Raw genomic sequence first — 25,134 nt, 5'->3', positions numbered from 1 at the left:
CACACCCTCCACCAACCCCCCCCCCCCCCTCCACCCCCCCCTCCCTCACCCTCACCCTCCCCACCCACCCCCCCCCCCTCCACCCACTCACCCTCACCCTCCTCCAGCCGTCACCACCATCTCCTCCAGCAAGGACCTCCTCGCAGATGGTTCATACGGGCTCACTCTCTCTGGATCAGGCTTCTCCTGCATCGATGTCTCGGTCACCTTTGACGACTCTACCCTGGCAGACTCATCGCCTGATGCTTGCAACTCTACGCACATCGAGTTTACCTCGTTTGCCACACCGTCAAACGTCTCGCTCGACATCACTACCGCCCACATACACACAGCGGGCACGCCTGTCGTCTGTCCTATCTGCGATGACTTTGCCATCGATCCCACCATTACGGGCCTCTCCGTGGCAGAGCTCGATGGCCTTGGCCTCGTCGCCCTCACCGTGCTCGGTAATGGCCTCGGCGGTGTTTCGGAGCTCACCGTCGGAGCCGTTGCCTGTGAAGCCCTCTCCGCCATCTCCGAGACCTCAGTCACCTGCGATCCGGGCCCGCAGTCGGCCGCCTCGCCCTCGGTGCCTGTCGCCCTCGTCTCGGCCTCGCGTCCCTCGGGCTGCAACGACCTCGTCGACGCGTGCACCGTCGCCATCGTCTCCGCCGTTGCCGCCGTCTCCTCGTCGACCACTCTCGACGCAGACGGCTCGTCTATCGTCACTCTCTCCGGCATCTTTGACACCGCCATCGCTCCGGCAACCTACACCGTCGACATCGATACTTCCCCGGGACCCACGCCCTGCACTGGCTTTGCCGTCTCCTCGACCGAACTCAACTGCACCGCCGCCGCCGTCACCGCCGCACAGACCTCGGTCCCACTCGGGCTCGTCTCAGACGGCGTCTACATTCTCGACATGGCCCCGGCCGCCGTCGCTACCACCTTTACCTATCGTGCTGTCATCACCGCCGTCGCGCCGGCTCGCGTCGACGCTATCGCGCCTGCCGTCATCACCATCTCCGGTGCCGGCTTTAGCGCCTCGCCCTCGGTCTCCATCGACGGCGTCGCCTGCACCTCGCCCCTCGCCGCCGGTGACGGTCTCTCGCTCACCTGCTCTCCGGCTTCGGCATCGCCGACCTCGGCCGCAGCCCTGGCAATCACCGCCGCCGGCTCCCCCGCCGTTCACAAGTGCGCGTCGAGTCCGTGTGCCATCGCCTTTGCCTCGGTCGTCACCGGCGACTTTTCCTCCCGTACCTTTGCCACAGACGGCTCGTCCAACGTCACCCTTGCCGGCACCTTTGACTGCGCCCGCTCGTTTGACATCGATTTCTCCACAGGCACAGGCTGCTCCCACCTTTACTGCGCCCCGGACCACCTCTCCTGCGTCGTCGCCCCGCACTCCTCGGCAACCTCCACCGCAGAGATCTCCGCTGTCTCCGACGACCTAGCCGCGCTCACCTGCTCCGGCCCCGCCTGCGCGACTGACATCCTCACCTTTCAGCCGACGCTCACGGCCATCGCCCCGCCACGCCTCGATGCCCTTGGCCTCACCGCGCTCACCCTCACCGGCTCGGGCTTTGCTGGCACCGCGGCAGTCTCTGTCGGAGGCATCGTCTGCACCTCGCCAACCGTCAACGGCCCCGCCACCCAGCTTGTCTGCGATCCCGGCCCGCATCCCGCTCCCGCTTCGGCCGCCTCCGTTGCCCTCACCGTCAACGCTGTTCCTCCGGCATGCTCCGTCCCCGGCGGCTGCGTCCGCGACGTCATCTCCGCTCTCGATGCCGTCACCTCACCAACCGCCTTGCGCGCAGACGGCTTGTCAACGCTCTCGCTCTCCGGCATCTTTGACACCGCCATTCCGCTCGCCTCCTACACCCTGCATCTCACCACCTCCTACGGCGGACTCGACTGTCCGCTCTCCTCACTCACCACCACCGAGCTCAACTGCACTGCGCCCGCGGTCATCGCCGCAGACCCTGCCGTCGCCATCGCTTTTGTCGCCGACGGCTCCTACAATCTCACCGCAGACTCAGCCCTCGCCACCCCGCTCGCCTACGACGCCGTCATCGCCAGCCTCTCGCCGGCCACCCTCGATGTCGCAGGCTCCACCCTTCTCACCCTCACCGGAGCTGGCTTCGCCGGCGCCTCGCCGACTGCCGCCATCGCAGGCGTCAACTGCGAGTCGACAACGCCCAATGCCGGCGGCACCGAGCTCATTTGCGATCCGGCGCCCAACTCGGCAACCTCCAACGCACTCGTCACCGCTACAATTGCCTCCCGCCCGGCGCTGGATAGCTGTCCCGGCGGCTGCGTGCTCGTCATCCGTGCCGCGGTCAACGGCGCCTTCTCGCTCACCACCTTTGCCACAGACGGCTCCACCACTGGTGTCACCCTCGGCGGCTCTTTTGACTGCGCCCTCGCCCCGTTTACCGTCACCTTTGAGTCCGGCTCAAACTGCTCGGTCACAGCCTGCTCCTCCTCGCAGCTCACCTGCGATGTCGAGCCGGTCGCCTCGGCCACCAACGCCACCCAAATCGCCACCGTCTCTGACGCTCTCGGCGCCATCCCCTGTACCGGCCCGGCCTGTGCCCCCGGTGCCCTCGTCTTTGCGCCCACCATCTCCGCCGTCGCCCCGGCCTCACTCGACGCCATCGGCACCACCGCCGTCACCGTCTCCGGCTCCGGCTTCAATGTCGACCTCGCCGGCCTTGTTGTTGCCCTCGGCTCGGTCCCCTGCTCCACCTCGTACGTTGCGCCGGATGGCTCGCAGATCGTCTGCACCCCGTCCGCTGCACAGCCAGCAATCGGAGCCAGAACCGTGACCGTCACCACCTGGTCTGTTCCGGCCACATGCATCGCCACCTGTGACCTTCTCGTCCTCCCCTCGCTTGGCGCCCTCACCTCGGGCTCCGTCCTTGACGCCGACGGCTCCACCGCCCTCGTCTTCTCAGGCATCGTAGCCAACGCTGCCGACTACACCCTCGTCCTCAGCTCGGGCATCAACTGCACTGGCTCAGCGCCCTCGTCCGCCTCCTTCTCCTGCACCATCCCGGCCGTCGCCTCCGCCGCCTCGGGCATCTCCATCACCGCAGGCTTTGACGCCGACGACCTCGCCATCTTTCTCGCCCCCTCGGTCACCTCGGCCTCGCTCGCCATCCGCGCCGTCGTCACTGACGTCGTCCCGGCCCGTGTCGCCGCCGCAGGCGCCACTCCCATGACCCTGCACGGCTTTGGTCTCGTCGGCGCCGCCGTCGACGTCTGCTCCAGCGAGTCCGCCCTCGCCAACGGTACCCAGCTCACCTGCGCTTCCGTCGCTGCCGCGCCGGCATCGGCCGTCGCCGTTGCTGTCACCGCTGACGCCCGCGCCGCTGCCTACAAGTGCCCTGGCGGCTGCGTCTTTGACGTCGCCTCCATTGTCGACGGCGCTTGGTCCACCACAACCTTTGCCGCAGACGGCTCTACCGTCGCCACCCTCGGCGGCCAGTTTGACTGCGCCAAGACCTTCACTGTCGCTTTCTCCACCGGCTCCTCCTGCTCTACCCTCGGCTGCGCCCCGGCTGTCCTCACATGCACCGTGGCCCCGGTCGCCACCCCGACCGCCGCCGCCGAGCTCGCCACAGTCAACGACGGTGACGCCGACCTCGAGTGCACCGGCGCTGCATGCGCGCTCGACTCGCTCACCTTTAGGCCGGTCATCGCCTCCGCCAATCCTAGCGCCATCGCCCTCGACGGCTCTCCCGTCGTCACCCTGACAGGCGCGGGCTTTGGCGCTACTGACCTCGGCCTCGTCATTGCTGGTTGTGACTCGGTCTCGTGGACCTCCGACTCGTCCGCCACCTGTACCATGGCCGCTTCCTCGCTCGCCACCAACGTCACCCTGAGCCTCACCGCCGCTTCCGTCGCAGCCACCGCTCCCATCGACGTCCGCTACCTCGGCATCATCGACGCCGTCGCCGGCAACAAGGCCATGAGCCCGCCAGGGGGTGTTCAGTTCCTCCTCACCGGTACCTTTGACCCTGCCCGTCAAACCACGGCCTGGTTTGCCACCGATACCGCCGACTCGCCCTGCGTTGTCGACGCGCTCAACGCCACACACCTCTCCTGCACCGCCTCGCCGTTTGCTGCCGCTGGCTACTACAACCTCACCGTGAGCGATGGCTCGTCCATCCTCGCCTGTGCAGACTGCACTGGCTTTACCGTCACCGGCAACGTCTCCACCGTCTCCCCGCTCATCTCCGTCGACGGCGATGTCGAGTTGCTCATTACCGGCGGCGGCCTCGGCGCCGCACCCGGCGACATCGAGATCCAGGTCGACGGCGAGCTCTGCCCGCTCGTCGCCTGGTACTCGCCGTCGTCCGTCTCGTGCCTCACCACCCCCACCCGCGCTGCGCTAGGCGACGCCCTCACCGTCACCGTCCTCTCTGGCGGCATCCCGGCGGCATGCGTTGGGACCTGCACCACAAAGGTCGCGGCCAACGTCTCCACCGCCTCGCCCCAGTACCTGTCGTCGTCTGGCGGCGCCACCCTCACCCTCTCGGGCATCTTTGACTGCGCCCACACCTACACCGTCTCGCTTTGCTCCGGTGCCGTCTCGTGCTCCGCATCTTCCCTCTCCTGCGCCGCCGATCCCGCAACCTCCGGCTGGCCCTATCCCATCGCCGTCACCGACGACGCCGGCACCCCCGCCGTGAGTAGGCCATGGGTCGGCTACCGCGCCGACGTCTACCTCCCGGACAATCTGGAGCTCTCCGCCCTCGCCTCGGTCGCCTCCTCTTTCGTCGTCAACGGCGTCGGCATGACCAACGTCGCCGTCGCCATCGACTCGGTCGCCCTTGTTGTCACGCCGGCCAACGAGACCCTCGTCTCAGCAGCAGTCACTTCCGACCTGCTCGAGGCTGGCGCGGCCGTCGCCGTCGACATCGTCTCGGGCTCGCCCAACACCGACCTGCCGCACGTCTGCGCTTCTTGCACCGCACGCGTCGTACCTGAGATTCTCGACCTCACCCCGGGCATCGTCGACCTTCACGGCTCGCAGCCGGTCACCATCACCGGCGCCGGATTTGGCTCGCTCGCCTCCGGCACCTCCATCGACATCGTCTTTGAGGGCCACGCCTGCGCCGTCGACAACGCCGCATGGTCGCCCTCGTCTATCGTCTGCTCCATCGACACCTCTAGCCCGGTCTACGACGCCAAGGTTGAGATGCTTGTCAACGGCATTGTCGCCTCCACCGCATTCTGCGTCTCCGGCTGTGAGGTCGATGTCCAGGGAAACGTCACTGGCCTCTCCGCCCGCGACTTTGCCACTGACGGCTCCTCTCCGCTCCTCGTCGTCTCCGGTGACTTCAACTGCTCAGCCCCGTACGCAGTCGCCATCGGCGGCACCGCCTGCGACGCCCTCGTCTGCGCCGCTGACTCGCTCACCTGTCAGCCGGGCCCGCGCTCTGCCGCCGCCCCAGGCCTCGAGCTCGTCATCACCGGCGCCGCCAACGCCTCATGCCACGCCACCATCTGTTCCGGCCTCGCCTACCGCGGCACCGTCTCCTCCGTCGTCGGCGCAATCGAGGCCCGTCCCGGAGGCTCCATCCAGATCTGGGGCTCCGGCTTTGCTGCCGGTCTCGCTGCTTCCCTCGACGGCGTTGCCCTCAACCACCTCTCGTCCAACGCCTCGTATGCCGTCTTCCAGCTCACAGCCCCGCTCCCTCGCTTTGGCCTTGGTCTCCCTCTCTCCGTCTCTGCCAACGCCCTCGACGTCTTTTCCTGCCTCGGCTGCGTTGTTGACGTCCAAGGCGTCGTCGAGTCCGCCGCCCCGTCCGCCGTCGACATCGCCGGCAACATCCGCCTCACCCTCGACGGCTACGGCTTTGGCTCCGACCTCTCCCTCCTCAACGTCTCGCTAGCTGCCGCCCCGTGCAAAGACGTCGTCCTCGTCTCCACCACTCGGCTCACATGCGCGTACGGCGGCGCGGGCGTCGTGCCCGCTGCTGCCGTCGACATCGACTCCTTCCTCATCGAAGCTACCGCCGTCGACGTCGTTGCCTCTCTTACCGGCCTCGCCCCGCGCACACTCTCGGCCGCCGGCTCGCAGACCCTCACCATCACCGGCGCCGCCACCTCGTTCTCGCCCTCGAGCATCGCCTACATCGGGCCCTACCCCTGCGGCTACCTCTCTCACAACGACACCGCCCTCCTCTGCATCACCACCCAGATGGTCATGGGCGAGCGGAGCGTCGTCGTCAAGGACGCCGGCCTCGACTCGCTCTGCTTTGGCGAGTGCGCCGTCAATGTCACCGCCCGCCTCGACTACGTCCTCCCCACCCCGGTCCTTAGCGCCGGCGACGACATCACCGTCGTCGGCATCGGTTTTAACCCGTCCGGCCTGCAGGTCTCGCTCGACGGCCGCGCCTGCACCGCCGTGGCCGGCAACGACACACATGTCTCCTGCTCCGTCGCCAGCGGGAGCCACAACCTCGCCGCTGCCCTCGACGTCGTCGGCGGCGCCCGGCGCTCGTCGTCGGCGTTGTCGACGCCTATCTCATCGACATCGCCCCCATCACCTTTGCCGAAATCGGTGGCACTCGAGTCACGCTCGTCGGCCGCGGCTTTGACACCTCTGTCGCCGCCAACAACGTCGTCACCTTGGCCGGCCGGTCCTGCCCGGTCTCGTCCGCCACCCCCGCCCCGACGGCGCTGCAGACCTCGTCTGCGTCATGGCCATCGACGCCGTCGTCGGCCTGGGTCAGCCCATCGACCTCGTTATCTCGGGTGGCGTCTCGGCCGTCTGCGGCCGCGCCGGAGGCTGCGACTTTGATGTCACGCCCATGGTTGTCCACGCCGTCTCCGGCAATGTCACCTCGTTTGCCGCTGCCGCAGAGGGCCTCGAGCCCGGCAAGCACACACTGGACGTCTCCGGGCCAACAGGCCTCGCCCACGCTTGCACCGCAGTTGCCGTCGCCGGGGACGGCTCCGAACTCAACTGCACTGCCTTCTTTCCGCCCATCGAGATCGCCGGTAACTACTCGACGTACATCCGCTACAACTCGCCAACCGATGCCGCCTCGTCGGCGGCGCCCGCGGCGTCGGCTGGTACCTCGTCCCGCAAGTCGAGCGCGTCCTCCCTCGCTTTGTCCACGCCCAGGCCGGTGACACTCTCTTCGTCTCTGGCTCGCTTTTTGGCAATGTCTCAGACGCCGTCGCCGTCTCGGTCGCCGCCGCCCCGTGCACCGTCGTCGCCATCAACGCCACGCTCCTCACCTGCACCCTCGCGGCCGATCTCTCGGTCGGGACCGTCGGAGACGTGGTTGTCACCGTTCACGATACCCCTTCCATCTGCGTGGGTGCCTGCTCGATTGAGGCCGTCGACGTCCTCATCACAAGCATCGCGCCTACCGCAGGCTCTGTCTCGGGCGGCTACACCCTCACTGTCTCTGGCGAGGGCTTTGTCGACTCGCTCGCCGACCTCAACATCACCGTCGGCGGCGTCGCATGCACCGTCACAGCCGTCTCCTACACAGCCGCCGAATGCACTGTCGGCTCTGCAAACGTCGCCGGCCTCGTCGACGTCAACATCACTGGCTCTGCACGCGGCGAGCTTCTCGCCGCCTTTGACTACCAGTTTGCCATCCACGCCATCCTCTTTGATGCCGCCTCGTCGCCGCGGTCCGTCGTTGTCTCGGGCATCGGTTTTGCTGCGCCCGCACTCACTGACCTCGTCCTTGACGCCGTTCCCTGTGCCTCGTCGACATTTGTCAACGACTCGTATGCCGTCTGTGAGCTTCCTGCCAACCTCGGCGGCGGCATCTTTGGCATCGGCGCTGTTGGCGTTGCTAACCTTGCCTGCAGCCCGTCGGCGCTCCCCTGTTCCATTACGCTGCCGGCCGTTGTCGACGCCTCGACGCCCGATAGGGCCTGGTCGGGCGGCGGCGAGATTGTCGTCATCTCTGGCGCCGGCTTTGTCGGCGCCGGCTCGACTAACTTGACCGTCGTCATCGGTGGCGTCAATGCCACCGTCGCCGCCGCCAACTTTACCACCATCGAGGCCGTCATGCCGGCCGTCCCGGTTGGTTCCCAGCCCATCGAGATCTTCACCGAGTCCGTCGCCGCATCCGGCTCCGCCTCGGTCGACACCTTTGGTGTCCTCCTCCAGCGCGTCGCTGTCCTGGCCGGCACAGACCGCCAGGTCTCCGCCTGCGGCGGCGAGCGCCTCCGTCTCGAGGGCTTTGGCTTTGGCCCCGATCCTGCTGACGTCGCCGTCATCTTCGGCGGCTCGCCCGATGGCTGCGTCATCGACACCGGCTCGTTCTCGTCCACAGCCTTTGAGTGTGTTGTCTCGGACGCGCTTGCTGTCTGGGCCGGCCAGCTCTACGTCTCCGTCTCTGGCCTCAACTCCACCTGCGTCAGCCCCGGTGCCTGTGACCTCGCAGTCGTCGCCGAAGTCACCTCGGTCCTGCCCGGCTCCGGCTCCATGGCTGGCGGTGTCGCCGTCGCCATCACAGGCTGCGGCCTCGACATCGCCGCGGCTTCGGGGGTGTCACAGTCGCAGAGACCTCGCAGACATGTGACGTTGCAGCACTCAACCGTACACACCTCACCTGCACCATGGGCACCGGCTTCGTTGCCGGGCTCGGTCAGGTTCGCGTTGGCGCCGCCCGCTGCTCAGACCCTGTATGCTCCTGGATCGGTCGCGGCGAGCTCGCATCCGTCTCCCCGCCCTGGCTCGTCGCCAACGACCCAGCCGCCTCTCTGCTGCTCTCTGGCTACGGCTTTGGTACTGTCTCGAACGTCACCATCGTCTCGGTTGCCAGCGGCGAGCGCCTCAACTGCTCTGTCTCGGCCGCCGCCGCCAACGGCACCGCCCTCTCCTGTCGCCCAGACTACCCGCGCTCGTTCTATGGTACCTACATCGTGTATGTCGTCACCCGTGGCGTCGATGCCACTTGCTTCGCCTGCTCGTTTGAGAGCTCAGTCGCCCTCATCGAGGCCGTCGCGCCGACAGCCATCGCCGCCGACGGCTCGCTCGCACTCACCCTCGCGGGTCAAGGCTTTACTGGCGTCACCACCCTCGGCATCCGTGAGCCTGGCATCGTCGCCGCCCCGGCCGACCTCATTCCCTGTACCGTCAACGGCGGCCTCTCCACCGATACTTCCCTCGTCGTGCTCTGCGACGAGGCCGTCGGATCAGCTGGCTACACTGTTGAGTACGACGAGGGCGGCCAGGCCGCCGACTGCCTCGTCGCCGGCGGCTGTGTCGTCGACGTCGACCCAGTCGCCTCGTCCATTGCGCCCGCCTCGATCACTGTCCGTGGCGGCACCATCACCATCTCCGGCTTTGGCTTTGAGGCCGGTGTCAACGCTTCGCACGCCGCCCGCTTCGGCGGCTCGCCCTGCGCCTCGCTCTCCGTCATTGGCCCGCACACCCTCCACTGCACCATTGCAAACGCCACCTACGTCGTTGGCAACTACGGCCTCGAGCTCGAGGTCCACTCCCGCCGCGCGCTCGGCGACGCCGCGCTCTCGCTCGCCCTCCTCCCGGTCATCACTGCCATCGCCCCCGCCCACATCGTCGCCCAGGGCGGTGAGGTCCTGAGCATCGCCGGCGAGGGCTTTGACTCGAGCCTCCCGCTCGCGGCCTACAACCTCACCCTCGGCGGTGTGGCATGCAACGTCACGTACGTCTCGCCTTCCCAGCTGCTCTGCTCCTCCGGGCCGTCGCCAACCAACGGTGCCGCCCCGCTCAGCCTCGCTATCTCGGGCCTCCTTGCCGTCTGCGAGGGTCCCGGGTGCGCCGTAACCTACGCAGAGGCCGTCGTTGACGCCCTCGCCGTCGTCGGCGGCGGCTCGATCGTCTCCAGCGCTGGCGACTCGTCCATCGTCCTCACCGGCATCGGCTTTGGCTCCATCCTGGGCGACATCAACATCACCCTCGCCCACCCGCTCGACGGCAGTGTCAGCTGCACCCCGCTCTCCGCCAACAACACCGCCGTCATCTGCAGGGTCGAGCCTGGCCGTGCTGCCCTCGCGGTCGGCCTCGCCGCCGTCGAGGTCCGTGGTGCCGCCGCAGCCATCCGCTCGTCGTCCACCGTCGACTTTGAGCCGGTTGTCGCCGCCCTCGATCCGGTCCTGCTCGGCGTTACCGGTGGGAGCCAGCTCACCCTCACTGGTGCCGGCTTTGTCGCCGGTGCAGACGTTCGCCTCGGCGGCGTCGCCTGCGCCGCACTCTCGGTCACCCCCGCCGGCGACACTGCAGTCTGCACCGTGCCCGCCGCTGTCGGCGGCATCGGCGGCCTCGGCACGCTCACCATGACCAACAACGGTATGGCTTCCTTTGCCTGTAACGTCTCTGCATCGCCAGGCTACGCCTCTTCCTGCTCACCGTACTATGTCGGGGAGGTTCTCTCGCTGTCGACCTCGTCCGGTGGCGTCGACGGCGGCACCCTGCTCAACCTCACTGGTGTCGGCTTTGAGGCCCCGCGCGTTACGCGCGTTCGCATCGGTTCCATCGCCTGTGAGCTCGCCTCAGTCGGTCACGCCGCTGTCGCCTGCATCACTGCAGGCAACGTTGCAGGCGGTGTCTATCCGGTCGCCGTCGAGCTCAACGACGGTGGCGCCGGCTCGCTCTGTGCCGCCTCGGCCCCGTCGAGCTCCGCCATCCCGGCCTGTCACTTTGCCTACCTCCCGCGCATCGACGCCCTCCTCCCACAGGCCGCCGAAGCCTCGGTCGACACGCTGCAGATTGTCGGTGCTGGATTTGGTACCTCGCCGTCAAGCCTCCGTGTCGCCCTCGCCGGCGTCGGTAACCTCGTCATCACCGCCACCGCTGACGCCTCCCTCAACGTCACTCTCCCACCCGGCCTCGACGGCCGTGTGCGGGCCGTAGAGGTCCAGGCCTTTGGTCACGGCGCGGCATTTGGCGCCAACGCCACCTGCAACGTCTCCTCGAGCTACGCATGTGCCTTTGTCACCCTCCCGCGCATTGACTCGATCATCCCGCAAGTCGGATCGTCGGCAGGCGGCGCGATCCTCACCCTCGTTGGCTCAGGCTTTTCACCTGTCATTTCCGAGCTGGCGGTCGTCGCCCACGGCCTGCCGTGCACCGTCATCGCCTCGGCAGCCACCACCCTCGAGTGCGAGCTCGCTCACCACCAGGCCGGCCCGTTTTCGGGCGTCTCACTCACCGTCGCTTACGGCGCCGCCGCAACTTGCAACGCCGCCTCCTGCGATTTTGTGTACTCGGGTGCCATCTCGGCCCTCACTCCCTCCTCTGGCGGTGTCGGCACTCTCGTCACCCTCGACGGCATCGGCTGGCCGACAAACATCTCGTCGGCGGCCTACGCAGACGTGGTCATTGCTCTTGGCTCGCTCACCTGTCGCCCGGTTGTCTCGGGAGGCCTCACCGGCCCGATGCAGTGTGTCGTTGTTGGCCCAGGGCTTCCCAACTCGGGCCCGCTCAACCTCGCCGTCTCCTGGCCCGACGCGCTCAGCTTTGTCGTTGACTCGTCCGCCGCCGTCTTTGACTTTACCCACAACATCACCGCGCTCCTGCCTCAAGCCGCGCCTGCCTCGGGCGGCAACACCCTTGTTGTCCATGGCGACGGCCTCCAGCCGCTCATGACCTCGGGCCCGCGGTCGCAGATTGTTATCGACGGCGAGGTATGCGCTCCGCTCCCGACCGCAGCCTCTTCCGCCACTGTCCGCAACACCTCGTACGCAGACAACATCCTCGTCGCCGACGCCGCATGGTCCGAGTACCTCGACGCCGACCTCTACTACGGCACCCACAACATCTCCTTCGGCTACTCGGTCACCGCCGCAGGCAATGAGACTGACGCAAGCTGCAGCGTCAGCCTGGCCATCGGCGGCAACGTCGTCCTCAGTGCCGACTTTGCCGGCGCCTGGCTCGACACCGCTAACCTTCTCGCCACCGCAAGCTCAGTGCTCGTCACAGGTGGTGAGCTGCTAGAAGTGCGGGTGGTCGGCAACGCTTCCCGTTGCGTCGTCGCCGTTGACTACCTTGCTTTTTCCGCCCTCGACGGATACGGCAACGCCTCGCCAGACGAAGTCTCCTGCATCGTCCCGCCCGGCCGCGCAGGCGTTTTCGAGCTGCAGATGTGGAACGGCGGCACGCGCGTTCCGTGCGCCATCACTCCAGCCTGTAGCTACCAGCGCATCGGCGGCGTCGCGAGCGTTGTCCCTGCCATCTCGTCTGCCAACGCCAACCTCACACTCTCGCTCGCCGGCCATGGCTTTGCACCAGGCGTCGAGATCTGGCTGGTCCCACACGCCAACACTCTGGCCAACGTCTCGTGCGTCGTCGCCAACACGAGCGACATCACCCTCGGCGCCCTCACCTGCGACATTGTCGGGACCGTCGAGCCGGCCGTCTACAACGTCTCGGTCTCGCTGCCGGCTACAAACGCGCCGCCCTTTGCCTACCTCACCCCCGCCGCGCTGCCAGTCACCTGGACCGCAGTGGCTGTCATCGACGACGTTGCTCCGGCCGACGTCGGTGTCCGCGCCGGCGAGCTCGTCCGCATCACTGGTCGCGGCTTTGGCGCTTCCGGCTCCGGTGTCGCCTATGTCGCATTCGAGCCGCTGGCTGGTCCGGCCGCTGCCGCTGTCCCGTCGGCCACCGGCAACTGCACCGTTGTCGCCGCCTCTGAGACTCAGCTCAACTGCACCTCGCCGCCCCTGGTCGTCGGCCACTATGTCGTCAAGGTCTACATGAACCTAGTCGGCGCCGAGGCCGAGTGTTCAGTCGGCGCCGACTGCACCATCGTTGTCGTCGCTCTCGTCGACAAACTGCTGCCGGTCTCTGGGCCCGCTGTAGGCTCGGACGCGCTGGTCGTCGACGGCGCCGGCTTTGTCCCTTCCGTCGGCGACAACGCCGTGAGCCTCGACGGGCTGCCGTGCAGCCTCGTCTCTGCCAACGAGACCACCATCGTCTGCATCCGGCCTCCGGCCCGCGGTGTCGCCACCAACGCCTCGGTCGTTGTCGCCGCCGACTACCCCGCGCGCTGCGTCTCGGACGCCGCTTGTGCCTTTGTTGTCGTTCCCTCGCTCACGGCTGTCACGCCGGCCGCCATCGACCCGGCCGGCGGCGAACTGGTCACACTCCTCGGCACCGGCTTTGACCCCACGCTCGTCTCTCCGAACGCGTTTGCCTTCCACGGCCTCGACTCGAGTGGCGGTGTTGCCGCTGTAGACGCTGTCGCCTGTCTGCCGCTCGCGCCCCCGTCCTCGCTCGTCAACGCAAGCTGCGTCACCCCCAGTGGCCAGCTGGCCACTACATGGTTGCGGTCGAGGTCCATGGCATCGCCGCCGTCGACGCCTGCCCCGGTGGCTGCAACCTCACCATCGCGCTCGTCGTCGATGCCCAGGCCCCGCGCGTCGGCGAGGCGCCCGGCGGCGACCCGGTCGTCTTTACCGGCCGCGGCTTTGCACCCGACTTTGCAGTCTGGTTTGACCTCCTCGGCGGCCCTGGGCCCGAATCGGTCGCCTGCATCGTCGCTGCCGCCAACTTTACCCACCTCACCTGCGTGCCGGACGCCGCCGTGGCTGGCGCGTACGATGTCCGCATCACCGGTCGCAACGCCACCTGGGCCTGCCCTCCCGGGGTCTGCAGCTACGAGGTCCTCGCCCGCGTCACATCCATGACTCCGGCTGTCGGCCTCGCTTCGGGCGGTGTCACCATCGACATCCGCGGCACCGGCTTTGCCAGCGATCCAAGCCGCCACTCGGTCGTCCTCGCCCCAACCTGTCGTGCGCTATCATCTCGGTCAACTTTACCTCTCTGCTCTGTCTTACTCCACCGGGCCTCGCCCGCGTCCGCACCCTACAGCTTGAGACCCATGGCCGCCCGTACGTGTGCGACGCCTCGGCCTTGGGGTGTGGCTTTAACGCGCACCCGACCGTCTCGTCAGTCGCGCCGTCCCGTGTCTACGCCTCTGGTCGCGACAACGTCACCCTTGCAGGCTACGGCTTTGCCGCCAACCTCACCGATGTGCCGACCCTGGTCTCCGTCGGCGGCGTCGCCTGGGACCTCCGTGATGGCGCCGACTCAATCGCCGTCCTCGTTGCCGCCACCCGCTATGTGACCGGCGGTGAGTACGTTCTCGCCGGCGGCATGGACTCGCTTCCCTGGGTCTGCAACACCTCGCTCGCCTGCAACATCACCGTCGTGCCCGAGATCGCAAGCGTCACCGCCCGCGTCCCGGTTGGCTCCGGCCCGGGTGTGGTCGTTGTGGTCGACGGCGCCGGCTTTGATGCCCCGCTCTCCGAGCTCGAGGCCTGGCTCGGCGGCGTGCCGTGCCCCGTGCAAGAGGCGAACGCCACGACGCTCGTCTGCCTTCCGCCGCAGGCCGATGCCACCATTGTCGTCGGCAGCGTCATCGTCATCGTCCAGGGCATCACCGCCGAGTGCATCAACCCTTCTGGTTGCGGCCTCGCACGTGTCCCCGAGATTCACTCCATCCAGCCACGCGCCGCACTCTACGACCTCACCACCCGCCTCACCATCGCCGGGCGGGGCTTCTCTGCCGCCCCTGTCAACACCACCGTTGACCTCGGCCCGCACCCGTGCATCGTCGCCTCGGCCAACGAGACCCATATCCTGTGCGACGTCGCCGGCGGCAACGCGTCGCACCCGGTCGTCGTCACCGTCGTCGACGTCAACGGCCTCGCTGCCACCAGTGAGTGCATTGACGATGCCGCCGCAGACTGTATCTTCAAATTTGTCGAGCCGATCTGGGTCGACGCCGCTGCCGGCTCAGAGGACGGCTCGTGCGTCTGCAACCAGTCGCCGCCCTACTCGCCCTCGTCGCCGGGCTGTGCCTCCTTTGGCTGCGCGCTCGCTAACGCATACTTTGAGCACCATCGCATCTTTGCCAGAGCTGGCTCCTACTCGGGCCCGCGCAATGCTCGTCTCTCATCGCCAGCAAGCCTGGACGTTGTCCTCCGCTCCGTCGAGCCAGACGTCGCCGACGTTGTCGTCGACTGTACTGGTGCCGATGGTCCGTTCCTCACCCTTGTTGGCCGCGAGGACGTCAGTGGCTTCACCATCACCCGTTGCGTGAGTGAGAGCCACGGCGGCGGGCTGGTCATCGCCCCAGGTGCAGCCGTCGTCATGACTCACATGACCTTTTCTGCCAACGAGGCCCGCAACGCGTCGTTCGGCGGCGGCGTCTACGTTGCCGGCGAGCTCAACGCCACCGCGCTCACCTTTGCCGCCAACAACGCCACCGCCGGCGCAGGCCTCGCCGCAGGCAATGCCGCCTCAGTCGTCCTCGTCGACGTCGTCGTCCGCGACTCGGTCGCCGGTGGCGGCATCGTCGCCGCCGATGGCGCCTCGGTCGAGCTCCGAGGCTCGTCGTGGATCATGGACAACGCCGGCTCCGGTCTGCAGGCCCTCAGCGGTGGTCTCGTCCGCGCCACCAACGCCACTCGTGTCATCCGGAATGTCGCAGACTATGGCGGCGGTCTCTATGCCTCGGGCTCGGGCTCGACCCTGCTGTGGCTTGCCGGTCATCCGGACGCATCGCTGGAAGCCAACGTGGCCGTGTATGCCGGCGGCGGAGCCTACGCTGAACTGTCCGCCTCGGTCGTTCTCTCTGTTGGACCTGTCCACAACTGCTCTGCTGCAACTGGCCTCGGCGGTGGCGTCGCCGCCGCATCTACCGGCTCTGTCCATCTCGCAGCTGGCGTCGTCATCTCAGACTGCTCTGCCGCGCGCGGCGGTGGTGCCGGCGCCACGGACGCTGGCGTCGTCCACCTCGTCGCGACAACCCGCGTCACAAACTGCCATGCCTCGGACGCCGGAGGCGCCGCCTGGGCTCAGTCATCCGGTATCATCAACGTCGCAGGCGCCATCGATGCTTGCTCGGCTGTCCGCGGCGGCGGCATCGGTGCCAGTACCTCCGGCTCCATCTTGGCACCCTCGTCGACCCGCATCGAGTCGTGCTCCGCCTCGAGCACCGGTGGTGGCCTCTTTGCCGCCGCCGGCGGCTCCGTCGCCTTTAACGGCACCATAACTGCCTGCTCTGCCACTGTCGGTGGTGGCGGTGCTGCTTCTGGCTCGTCGGCGCTCATTGAGCTCGTCAGCGCCACCGTGGTCTCCTGCTCGGCTGGAGGCCATGGCGGTGGACTCTACGCTGACTCTGGTGCCTCGATCTCGGTCGCTGCCGCCACCAACATCTCGGCATGTTCCGCCGGTCTGGGTGGCGGTGGAGTGGCCCAGAACGGGCCAGGCCTCGTCAGCCTCTCGCACTCGCTTGTCACTCACTGTTCCAGCAACGGTGCTGGTGGTGGCCTCTGGGCCAACGCCTCGACCGAAGCTGGCCAGAGAATGGAGCTGGTCTCATCAACAGTCACTCACTCGTCGGCTGCGGTGGCTGGAGGCGGCCTCGCGGCGGCCTCGGGCCTCATTGTCCTCGGCACTGACGTCGTTGTCGCTCACTGCTCTGCCGCCAGTGGTGGGTGCCTCGCGGTCGCCGCTGCCGGTGGCATGCTTGAGCTCCGCGACAACGCTCTGGTCACCAACTGCTCCGCAACCGCCGACGGCGGCGGCATCGCAGTCCTTGCCGCCGGTGCCGTGCTCGTTACCGACTCGGTCGCGATCGAGACCAACACCGCCGGACAGGACGGCGGCGGCCTTTGCGCCATCGGCCGTGGCGCGATATCCGTCCAAGCCTCTGCTTCGGTCACGGCCAACACTGCCGGCCGACATGGCGGTGCCGTCTTTATCGCCGACGCCACCTTTGGCTCGTCCGGTAGTGCTGCCATCCACGCCAACGTCGCCGGCGCCGACGGCGGAAGTGTGGCCGTCGGTCCCGACGGCTATGCAGTCATCAACTCTGCGCTCACCAACGCCACTGCTGGGGGTCTGGGTGGTGGCGTCGCCGTCCGCGGCGGGCGCGCCGTCCTCGGCCTACTCGGCAGCGTCTCGGCCTCGTCTGGATCCGTCCGCGGCGCCGCTGTCACCGTCGATGGCACCGCTGGTCTTGTCAGTGTCTTTGACTTGGCTGGCGGCCGTGTTTCTGGCGCTACTGGCGACGGACTCTACGTTGTCGGCGTCGGTGCGCTCCTCAACATGACCGCGGGCACCATCGAAGCCAATGCCCGCAACGGGCTGGTGGTCGAAGGTCCCTCCGGCACGCCCACACTTGTCGCCGGCCCGAGCAGCTTCATCACGCGAAACGGGCTCGACGGCGTTGTCGTCCTGGCCAGCGGTGCGCTCGAGGTGCACGACGACGCCGCCATTGCTGCCAACCTTCGGCATGGCATCTGGGCTGGGACCGCCGGGCGCATCACGCTCTACGGCGGCAACGTGACAGCCAGCGGTAGTGACGGCATCGTCTGCTACTCTGCCGCCGCCGTCGCCGTCCGCGGCTCGGCGGCTGTTGTCGACTCGGGCCGTGACGGCCTCGTCGCCGACGGCTGTGCCGATGCAACCGTCGCCGCCGGCGGCCGCGTTCTCTTCTCGGCGCGCTACGGCATCCGCGGCGAGAACGCGTCGATTGTCGTCCTGGGGAATGGCGGCGAGGTCGCCGACTCGGCTCACACCAACCTCTGGCTCGGCGAGTCGGCCAATGCCACCATTGCAGGTGCGCTCATCCGCTCTACCTCTAGCGGGCTCGTCATTAACCCAGGCGCAACCGTCACTGTCGCCGCTGGTGGCTACATTGCTGGCTCGGCTCTCCATGGCATCGAGGTCGCCATCAACGCCTCGCTCATCATGACCGGCGGCCGCCTCGAGGCCAACGCCGGCTCGGGCATCGCCGTCAACGGCTCCGCCGACGTCCGCGGTGCGTACATCGTGAACAACGGTCCGGTCGCGTACGGTGCAGGCATCCTCGCTTACGGTCCGTCCGCCACCGTGGTCCTTCACGCCTCGGTCGTTCAGGGCGGCGAGGCCGCCGGCGCCTGTCTTGCTGTGCGTGCTGGCGCTGCCGCCACTGTCTCCGGCGGCTCGTCGCTGCTCGACGGCCGCGCCCGCGGCGCGTCCAGCGCCGGCGGCTGCGTCCTCGTCGATGGCGAAAGCTCGACGCTGCTCCTCACCTCGGCTACGCTTCGTGGCTGTGTGAGTGACGGTCTCGGTGGCGCTCTCGCCGTCACCTCGGGTGGATACGCCTTGCTCAATGGCTCGGTGCTTGTCTCGGGTGATGCCGCAAGTGACGGCGGCGGGATATGGATCGACAACGCGCTCGTTGACCTCGCCCACGGGGCCAACATCTCGTGGTCGGCCTCGGCTGGCCATGGCGGCTGCATCGCCATCTCCGCTTCCGGCTCGGCCACTCTCCGCGACGGTGCTGTTGTCGGCCCGTCTTGCGTTGCCGCCGGCAATGGCGGCGGCATCTGGGCCGCTGGATCGATCATCCTCACCTCGGGCGCTGCTATCCGTGGTGGAGCCGCCGCTGCCGGTAGCGGCGGTGGTCTCGCCATCGCTGCCGGCGCTCGCGGCTCTGCTAACGACGTCACCATCTCTGAATCGACCGCCTCCTACGGTGGCGGCGTGAGCCTGGAAGGCCTCCTCGACTTTGACCTGGGCTCGGGTGTGGCCATCACCGGCTGCTCTGCTTCCACAAACGGTGGTGGCATTGCGCTGCTTGCCACCGTCTCCATCTCCTCTGTCATCTCGTCGGGAGCCACCATCTCCCACTGTACTGCTGCCGGCAACGGCGGCGGTGTGTGGGCCTCGGGTGGCGCCTTTAACGTCACCGGTCTCAGCATCGCATCCTCGACCGCCACCGCAGGCGATGGCGGCGGCATGTGGCTTGGAGGCGCAGCTGCGGCAAATGTCGACGCTCTCGTCGTCGTCGCGTCGTCGGCCGGCCGCCACGGGGGCGGCATCGCGCTCGCAGATACATCCGGTGCGCTCGTCAACACCACTCTTGTCAACACCACCGCCGCAGACTCGGGTGGCGGCGTCGTCATCCTCGACGGCTACGCCGGCTCCATCGCAGCCCTCGACGTCTCCGGCTCTGTCGCGGTCCGTGGAGGCGCCCTCGCCGGCTCGGCCACCAACATCACTGACCTCACCGCCACCAGCTGCTCCGCGCTCTTTGGCGGCGGTGTGTGGGCATCACTAGGTGTGACGCCGGCGCCGCTGATTCTCATTGGCGGTGCCATCGAGTCGAGCACTGCTACCAGTGGTGGTGGCGGCGGCGCCGCTGCCGTTGGCGGGTCGGCCTCGGTTCTCCGCCTTGTCGGTACACGCGTCGTGGCCTGCTCCGCAAGCGATCCGGGGCATGCTCTGCTCGCCATTGACGCTGGTCGACTCGAGCTTGTCGATGTCGTCATTGCAAACCCCGCCGGCTCCGAGGGAGCCGTGGCGGTTGTTGGAACCGATTCGGTCGTTGACGCCCATTCCTGCGATGTGGTAGTCACCGACATGGGCGGCCGCGCCTTTGCTGCCCTCGCGCATGGCTCGCTCCTCCTCACCCAGATCACCGTTGCTCGTGGTGGCCTCGTCGTCGACGCTGGCTACGCCACCCTCGACTCGGTTGCGTTCTCCAACGCGCATGTCATCGGCTCGGGTGGTGCTATCCTGGTCTCGCACGTTGCCGCTCCGGGCTCGGTCGTTTTTACGGACGTCTCGCTCTTCAACTGCTCGGCAACCGCGTACGGCGGCGCACTCGCTGTCGTCAACGCCACTGTTTCAGCTACTCGGCTCAACGGTACGCTGGCAAGCGCAGGCGGAGCCGGTGGCGTCGTCAGTGTCTCGGGCAGTGCTTCTCTGCTCACGCTCGTCGACGCGCACCTTGCCTCAGGCGCTACCGCATCCGGTTCAGGTGGCTGTGCCTTTGTCGGCGACGGCGCACGGCTTGATGGCCTCGGGCTGCACGTCACCTCGTGCAGCGCCAGCTCCGGTGGCGGTTTGGCCAGTAGCGGTAGCGCCTCGCTGCTCTCGTTGGGCGCAGACTCTGTTGTTAATAGCTGCTCGGCCACTGCTGGCGACGGCGGTGGTCTGTGGGTCGGCCCTGGTGCGCTCCTTGCCACCGACGCTGTCTCCGTCGTCGCCTGCGTCGCGACAGGACGCGGCGGCGGCATTGGCATCGAGTCGGCGGCGGGCGCGACGCTCAACACGACGCTCGTCGTCGACTGCATCGGCGGCGCTGGTGGTGGCGGGGTGTGGGCATTCGGCGGCCAGAACGCCGGTGCCGTCACGCTCGACGCCGTCACCCTTGTCGGCAACGACGGCGGCTCGGGTTCTACCAACTCCTTTGCGCTCGAGCCGACTCGTCGCGAGCTCAACCCCGGCAACGTGCTTGCTGGCGGCGGTGCGCTCTTTGACAACGCAACCGTCATTGCCACGTCGGTCAACGTGTCGCGCAACGCGGCATCAGTCGGCGGTGGCCTCGCTTTCTACAACGGGAGCACCGGCTACGTGGCCGACTCACACTTTGCCCACAACTCAGCCGAGTCTGGCGGTGGCTGGTACATCCGCGATGACGTCTCGCTCGGCGCCTCGGGCATCTCGTTCGACAACAACACCGCAGCCGCCTACTTTGGTGGTGGCATCCACATCCACCTCGCCACTCTCACCCTCACCGCTTCCAGCTTCTCACACAACTCGGCGGCGCTCGAGGGCGGCGGCATCTTCTGCTGGCAGTCGTACCTCACCACAGCCTCCATCGTTCACACCGGCAACTTGGGCGGCGACGCCGTGTGCTCTGGGTGTGTCTCCGAGTCTGGCGACTCGCCATGTGTGTTCTCGCAGGACCGTGTCTACGTTGACAACGTGTACGGCAACGACGGCGAAGACTGTAAGTGTCTGGGCGACTGCCGCACCATCCAGTGCGCGCTCAACCTGGTCGCGCCTGGCCTCGAGGTCCGCATCCGCGACGGCGTCTACACCGGTGACGGCAACCGCGACCTGTTTGTGCCGGACGGCAAGCCGATGCGCATCGTCTCCCACTCAGAGAACGCCGCCGGCGTCGTCCTCGACCTCTCGGTCGCGTCTGGCCACCGCGCGTTCAACCTGACTGGCGTCGGCCGCGACGTCATCGTAGCCGCCCTCACCGTCCGCGGCGCCGATGTGACCGGCGACGGCGGTGCGTTCTGGATCGGCCCAACCTCGGGCCCGGTCCTCGCCAACGTTGTCGTCGAAGACTGCACCACCTCCGGCGACGGCGGCGCCGTGTACGCCGCCCCGGGCTCAGCCGCAGACCCCAGCCCGGCGGTCTCGATCAACTCGGTCGTCGTCTCCCGCTGCTCAGCTGGTTCTGTTGGTGGCGCCCTCGCCCTCGGTGAGCGGGTGAACGTTTCGCTCGTCGACCTCGCCATCCGCGACACCTCGGCGTCGGCCGGTGGTGCGCTCTGGATAGACGGCCTCGAGGGCTCGTTCATTGCCGGCGTCAACATCACCAGCTCGGTTGCCACTGCAGCAGGCGGATGCGTCTACGTCACGGGGGCCGCCACAAGCGTGCGGCTCCAAGACGTGGCGCTGGCCAGCTGCGTCGTCAGCGCCGGCGGCGACGGCGGCGGCATCGCCGTCCGCGGCGGCGCCGTCGTCGAGCTGGCGTCCGGCTCTGAAATCCTGCAGAGTCTTGCTCCAGGCGGCTCGGGCGGTGCCGCTTCGGTCACCGGCGCGGGCTCGCTTCTGGTAGTGGGCGAGACAAGACTCGCCGGCAACAATGCCACCATCGGCGGCGGTGTCGCTGTCTCTGACAGCGGGCGCGTCGATGTCGTCGCTGGCGGCATCGTCGAGCTCAACCACGCCACCGTCGGTGGCGGCTTTGCCGTCAACGGCTCGGCTGGCGGCATCGTCGCCTTTAATGCATCCTCGGTCCTCCGTTATAACTCGGCGCTGGTCTACGGTGGAAACGGGTACGCAGTCAACTACGGTCAGGTCCTAGTTGACTTTGCCGAGATCGCCGGCGGCTACACCGGCATCTCGGGCGGTGGCCTCTACCTCTTTGAGTTTGCCACCCTCAGCATCTCCAACACCTCCATCCATGACAACACTGCCGGTGCCCTCGGTGGTGCCATCTACTGCAACCGCTTCGGCACCGTCTTGGGCTCGGGCAACGTGTACTCGGGCAACTCGCCGCCGAACCGCTGTGCGCTCTGCGGCATCGACGGTGACCTCACCTGCCTGAGCGACATCGTCGTCGACGACGTCAACGGTGACGACGGCATCGACTGCCAGTGCGTCGGTGAGTGCAAGTCGCTCCACTGCGGCATCCAGGGTGTGACCTGCTTTGGCTCGCGCGTCCTCGTCCGCCCCGGCACTTACACCGGCCCGCTCAACCGCGGCCTCAGCTTTGGCGGCAAGGCCTTCGACCTAGAGGCCGTCGGCTCGCCCGCAAACACCATCATCGACTGCGGCCTCGCCGGCCGTGCGCTCACCTTTGAGAACGGCGAGGCCACCATCAGGATCAGTGGCTTTACCTACCGCAACTGCGGTGGGCCGTCTGTCGACTACGGCGGTGCCATCCTTATCAGTGACGGCGCGCCGCATCTCGACAACGTCGTCTTTGATTCGTGCTCCGCCACCACAGGCGGTGGCGCCGTCTGGGTCGGCAGCGCTGGCCAGCTCTCTGTCGCAGACGTCACCTTTACCTCGTGCTCCGCTGGCGCGGGTACCGGTGGCGGTGTCGGCGTCGCTGACGGCGTCCTCAATGCCACCATGGTCGACTTTACCGCCCAGCACTCGAGCGTCTGGATCGGCAGCGGCGTCGATGCCGTCCTGGAGCGCGGCACCCTTACCGGCTCGCCGGCCGGACTCGTCGTCGCCAACGGCTCACTCCAGCTCCGCAACGTCACCCTCGCCAACGTCACTTCAAACACCGGCGCCGCGCTCACCGTCGTCGGCTCACGCGCCGTCGTCGTCCTCGCTGCCGACGTCGCCCTCACCGGTTCGCAAGGCTCGGCCATTGCCGTCTCGGACGGTGGCCTCGCCGTCGCCGCCGGCGCGCACATTACTGCCACCGACGGCGGTGACGGTGTGCTGGTCTCGGGCGCAGGCTCCATCGCTCGCCTCGAGAACGCAACCGTTGTTGAGCGCGGCCGCGGTGGCGTAGCTGTCCACGCTGTCGACGGCGGCCGTATCATAGTCCACCATGTTGGCACCGCGCTTCGTGATGGCGATGGCGACGCTGGCTACGCCGAGACCGGTGGCCGCATCGACCTCCTCGATGGCGCCGTCGTTGCTGGCGCCTCCGGCTCCGGCTTGGTCGCCGCCACGGGCGGTCTCGTGTACATCGCTGACGCGAGCACCCGGGTCGAGAACCAAACTCTTGCCGGCGTTCGGCTCGCGGCTGGCGGCCTCGCCCAGGTCCACAACGCCACCATCGCCCGCAACGGCATTGGCGTCCAGGTTGACGGTGTCGACGCGGTCTGGCTCGGCCTCGCCGCTGCCATCACCGACAACGTCGACAGTGGCATCTTGGTTCGCTCCGGTGGCGTGGCCCACCTCCAGAGCTCCACTTTGGTGGCCCGCTCCGGCGGGTGGGGTCTCGTCTCTGCCGTCAACGGCAGCATTCTGGTCAACGCATCGCTTGTCGACGCCAACACTGCCGGTGGCGCGCAGGCTGTTGGTGTTGGCGCGCGCATCCAGCTGACGCTCTCGACTGTCTCTCGCTCCGGTGGCCGCGCTCTCGCCGCAGTCGATGCTGGGGAGCTCGTTGCGCTTGACTCGGTCTGTGAGTTGAACGTTGTCGCTGGCTGCGGCCTCGCCGCCAACGGAACCCTCCGCTGGACCTCCGTCCTTGCCCGCAACAACTCGGCAACGACTGGTGCAGGGCTCTTGGTCGATGGTGTTGACGGCCTCGCTGTCGTTTCGGGCGGCCGCATCATCTCATCGGTCGCTTCCGGCTGCGGCGGTGCATTTGCCGTCTCCCGCGCAGGCCGGCTCGAGTTTGCCGACGGCTTTGTCGTCGCGTCTGCCGCAGCCGCCATGGGCGGCTGTGGTTGTGCGGAGCAAGGCGCTTCGCTCCTGCTCGCCAACGGCACTGTCACCGGATGTGACGCTGCTGCCCGCGGCGGCGGCCTCTACATCGGGACCGCGGCGGCGGCGTCGGCGACTGGCCTCGCGCTCACCAATGCACGCGCCGACGCGGGTGCTGCCGGCTGGGTCGAAGGTGGCGCCTCCCTCACGCTGGCAGCCTCGCGCCTTGCAGACTGTAACGCCACTACAGTCGGAGGCGGAATCGGCGCCGAGACCGATGCCACCGTCGTGCTCTCGGACAGCTCGCTCGTCACCAACTGCGTCGCTGGCGTCTCTGGTGGTGGGAGCTGGTGTGCGTCAGGTTGCTCCTTTAACGTCACGGGCAACTCTACCATTGCCATGTGCGTTGCTTCCTCCACCGGCGGCGGCGCGGCTGTGGGGCCTGGCGGTACGCTCAGTCTCTCGTCCGCCATCATCGCCCGCAACAACGTGAGCGAGACGCTCGCCGCCGGGCGCGGCGGTGGCGGTCTTGCTGCTGTCGGCTCGGCTGGCACTCCGGCAACCCTAATTATGGTCAACTCACGTTGCGAGGACAACCACGCCCGCGGCGGTCTCGGCGGCTGCCTCTACGGCAGCTTTGCCGCTGTTTCGGTCACCCGCTCGCAACTTCTTCGCGGATCGGCGGCGTCGGGAGGATGCGCCGGCTTTGGCTACGGCGCCTCGTCGATTGTCCTCGCCGACTCGACTTGTGCCGATGCGACCGCTGTCATTGTGGGTGGCGGCCTGGTGGCCTCGACTGGATCGTCGGTCGTCGTCGATGGCCTGGCCGTCTCGCGCACGACGGCACCGCTGGGCGGATGCGTCGCCGCCGAAGCAGGCGGCATCCTCGAGATACGCGGCAGTTCACTCACCGAGTGTGTGGCCGAGACCGGCGGTGGTGCAGTCGCCACCTCGGGCGGCCGCGTCTTGGCGCTCGACTCGCTCATCTCGGACTGTGTGGCCACCGCTGCTGGCGGTGGCGGCTTTGCCGCTCTCAACAACTCGTTGGTCGAGCTCGACTCGGTCGCTGTCACACGCTGCTCGGCAAGTGTCGGCAACGGGGGCGGTCTCTACGCCGCTGGCGCCGGCGCCGTCCTCAACATGACCGCCGCCTCGAACATCTCGTTCTGCTCGGCCCAGTCGGCCGCGGAGGTGGCCTCTACGCTTCCGCTACCGCCGCCATCGGCACTTCTTCTGGTGTCGTCCACGCATGTACTGCCGCCCACGGT

The 25,134-nt window shown here is 67.7% G+C and overlaps 2 protein-coding genes across 2 annotated transcripts in view; both read left to right on the top strand.

Moving 5' to 3' along the window:
- AMSG_05346 (uncharacterized protein) overlaps positions 1 to 6,590 on the top strand; it is a gene marked incomplete at both ends in the record, with an annotated part of 7,427 nt that extends 837 nt beyond the window's left edge. The window contains 2 exons of the mRNA XM_013902599.1: positions 130 to 6,504; positions 6,566 to 6,590. Coding sequence (XP_013758053.1) covers positions 130 to 6,504; positions 6,566 to 6,590 — 6,400 coding nt within the window. The remainder of the gene's footprint in view (positions 1 to 129; positions 6,505 to 6,565) is intronic.
- A 102-nt stretch (positions 6,591 to 6,692) lies between these two features.
- AMSG_05345 (polymorphic outer membrane protein) overlaps positions 6,693 to 25,134 on the top strand; it is a gene marked incomplete at both ends in the record, with an annotated part of 37,155 nt that continues 18,713 nt past the window's right edge. The window contains 5 exons of the mRNA XM_013902598.1: positions 6,693 to 7,068; positions 7,170 to 8,560; positions 8,614 to 13,239; positions 13,284 to 13,721; positions 13,820 to 25,117. Of these exons, the coding sequence (XP_013758052.1) occupies positions 6,693 to 7,068; positions 7,170 to 8,560; positions 8,614 to 13,239; positions 13,284 to 13,721; positions 13,820 to 25,117 (18,129 nt within the window). The remainder of the gene's footprint in view (positions 7,069 to 7,169; positions 8,561 to 8,613; positions 13,240 to 13,283; positions 13,722 to 13,819; positions 25,118 to 25,134) is intronic.

Source organism: Thecamonas trahens (assembly GCF_000142905.1).
Source record: "Thecamonas trahens ATCC 50062 unplaced genomic scaffold supercont1.22, whole genome shotgun sequence".
Lineage (NCBI taxonomy): Eukaryota > Apusomonadida > Apusomonadidae > Thecamonas > Thecamonas trahens.
This window is presented reverse-complemented; position numbering and strand designations above follow the sequence as displayed.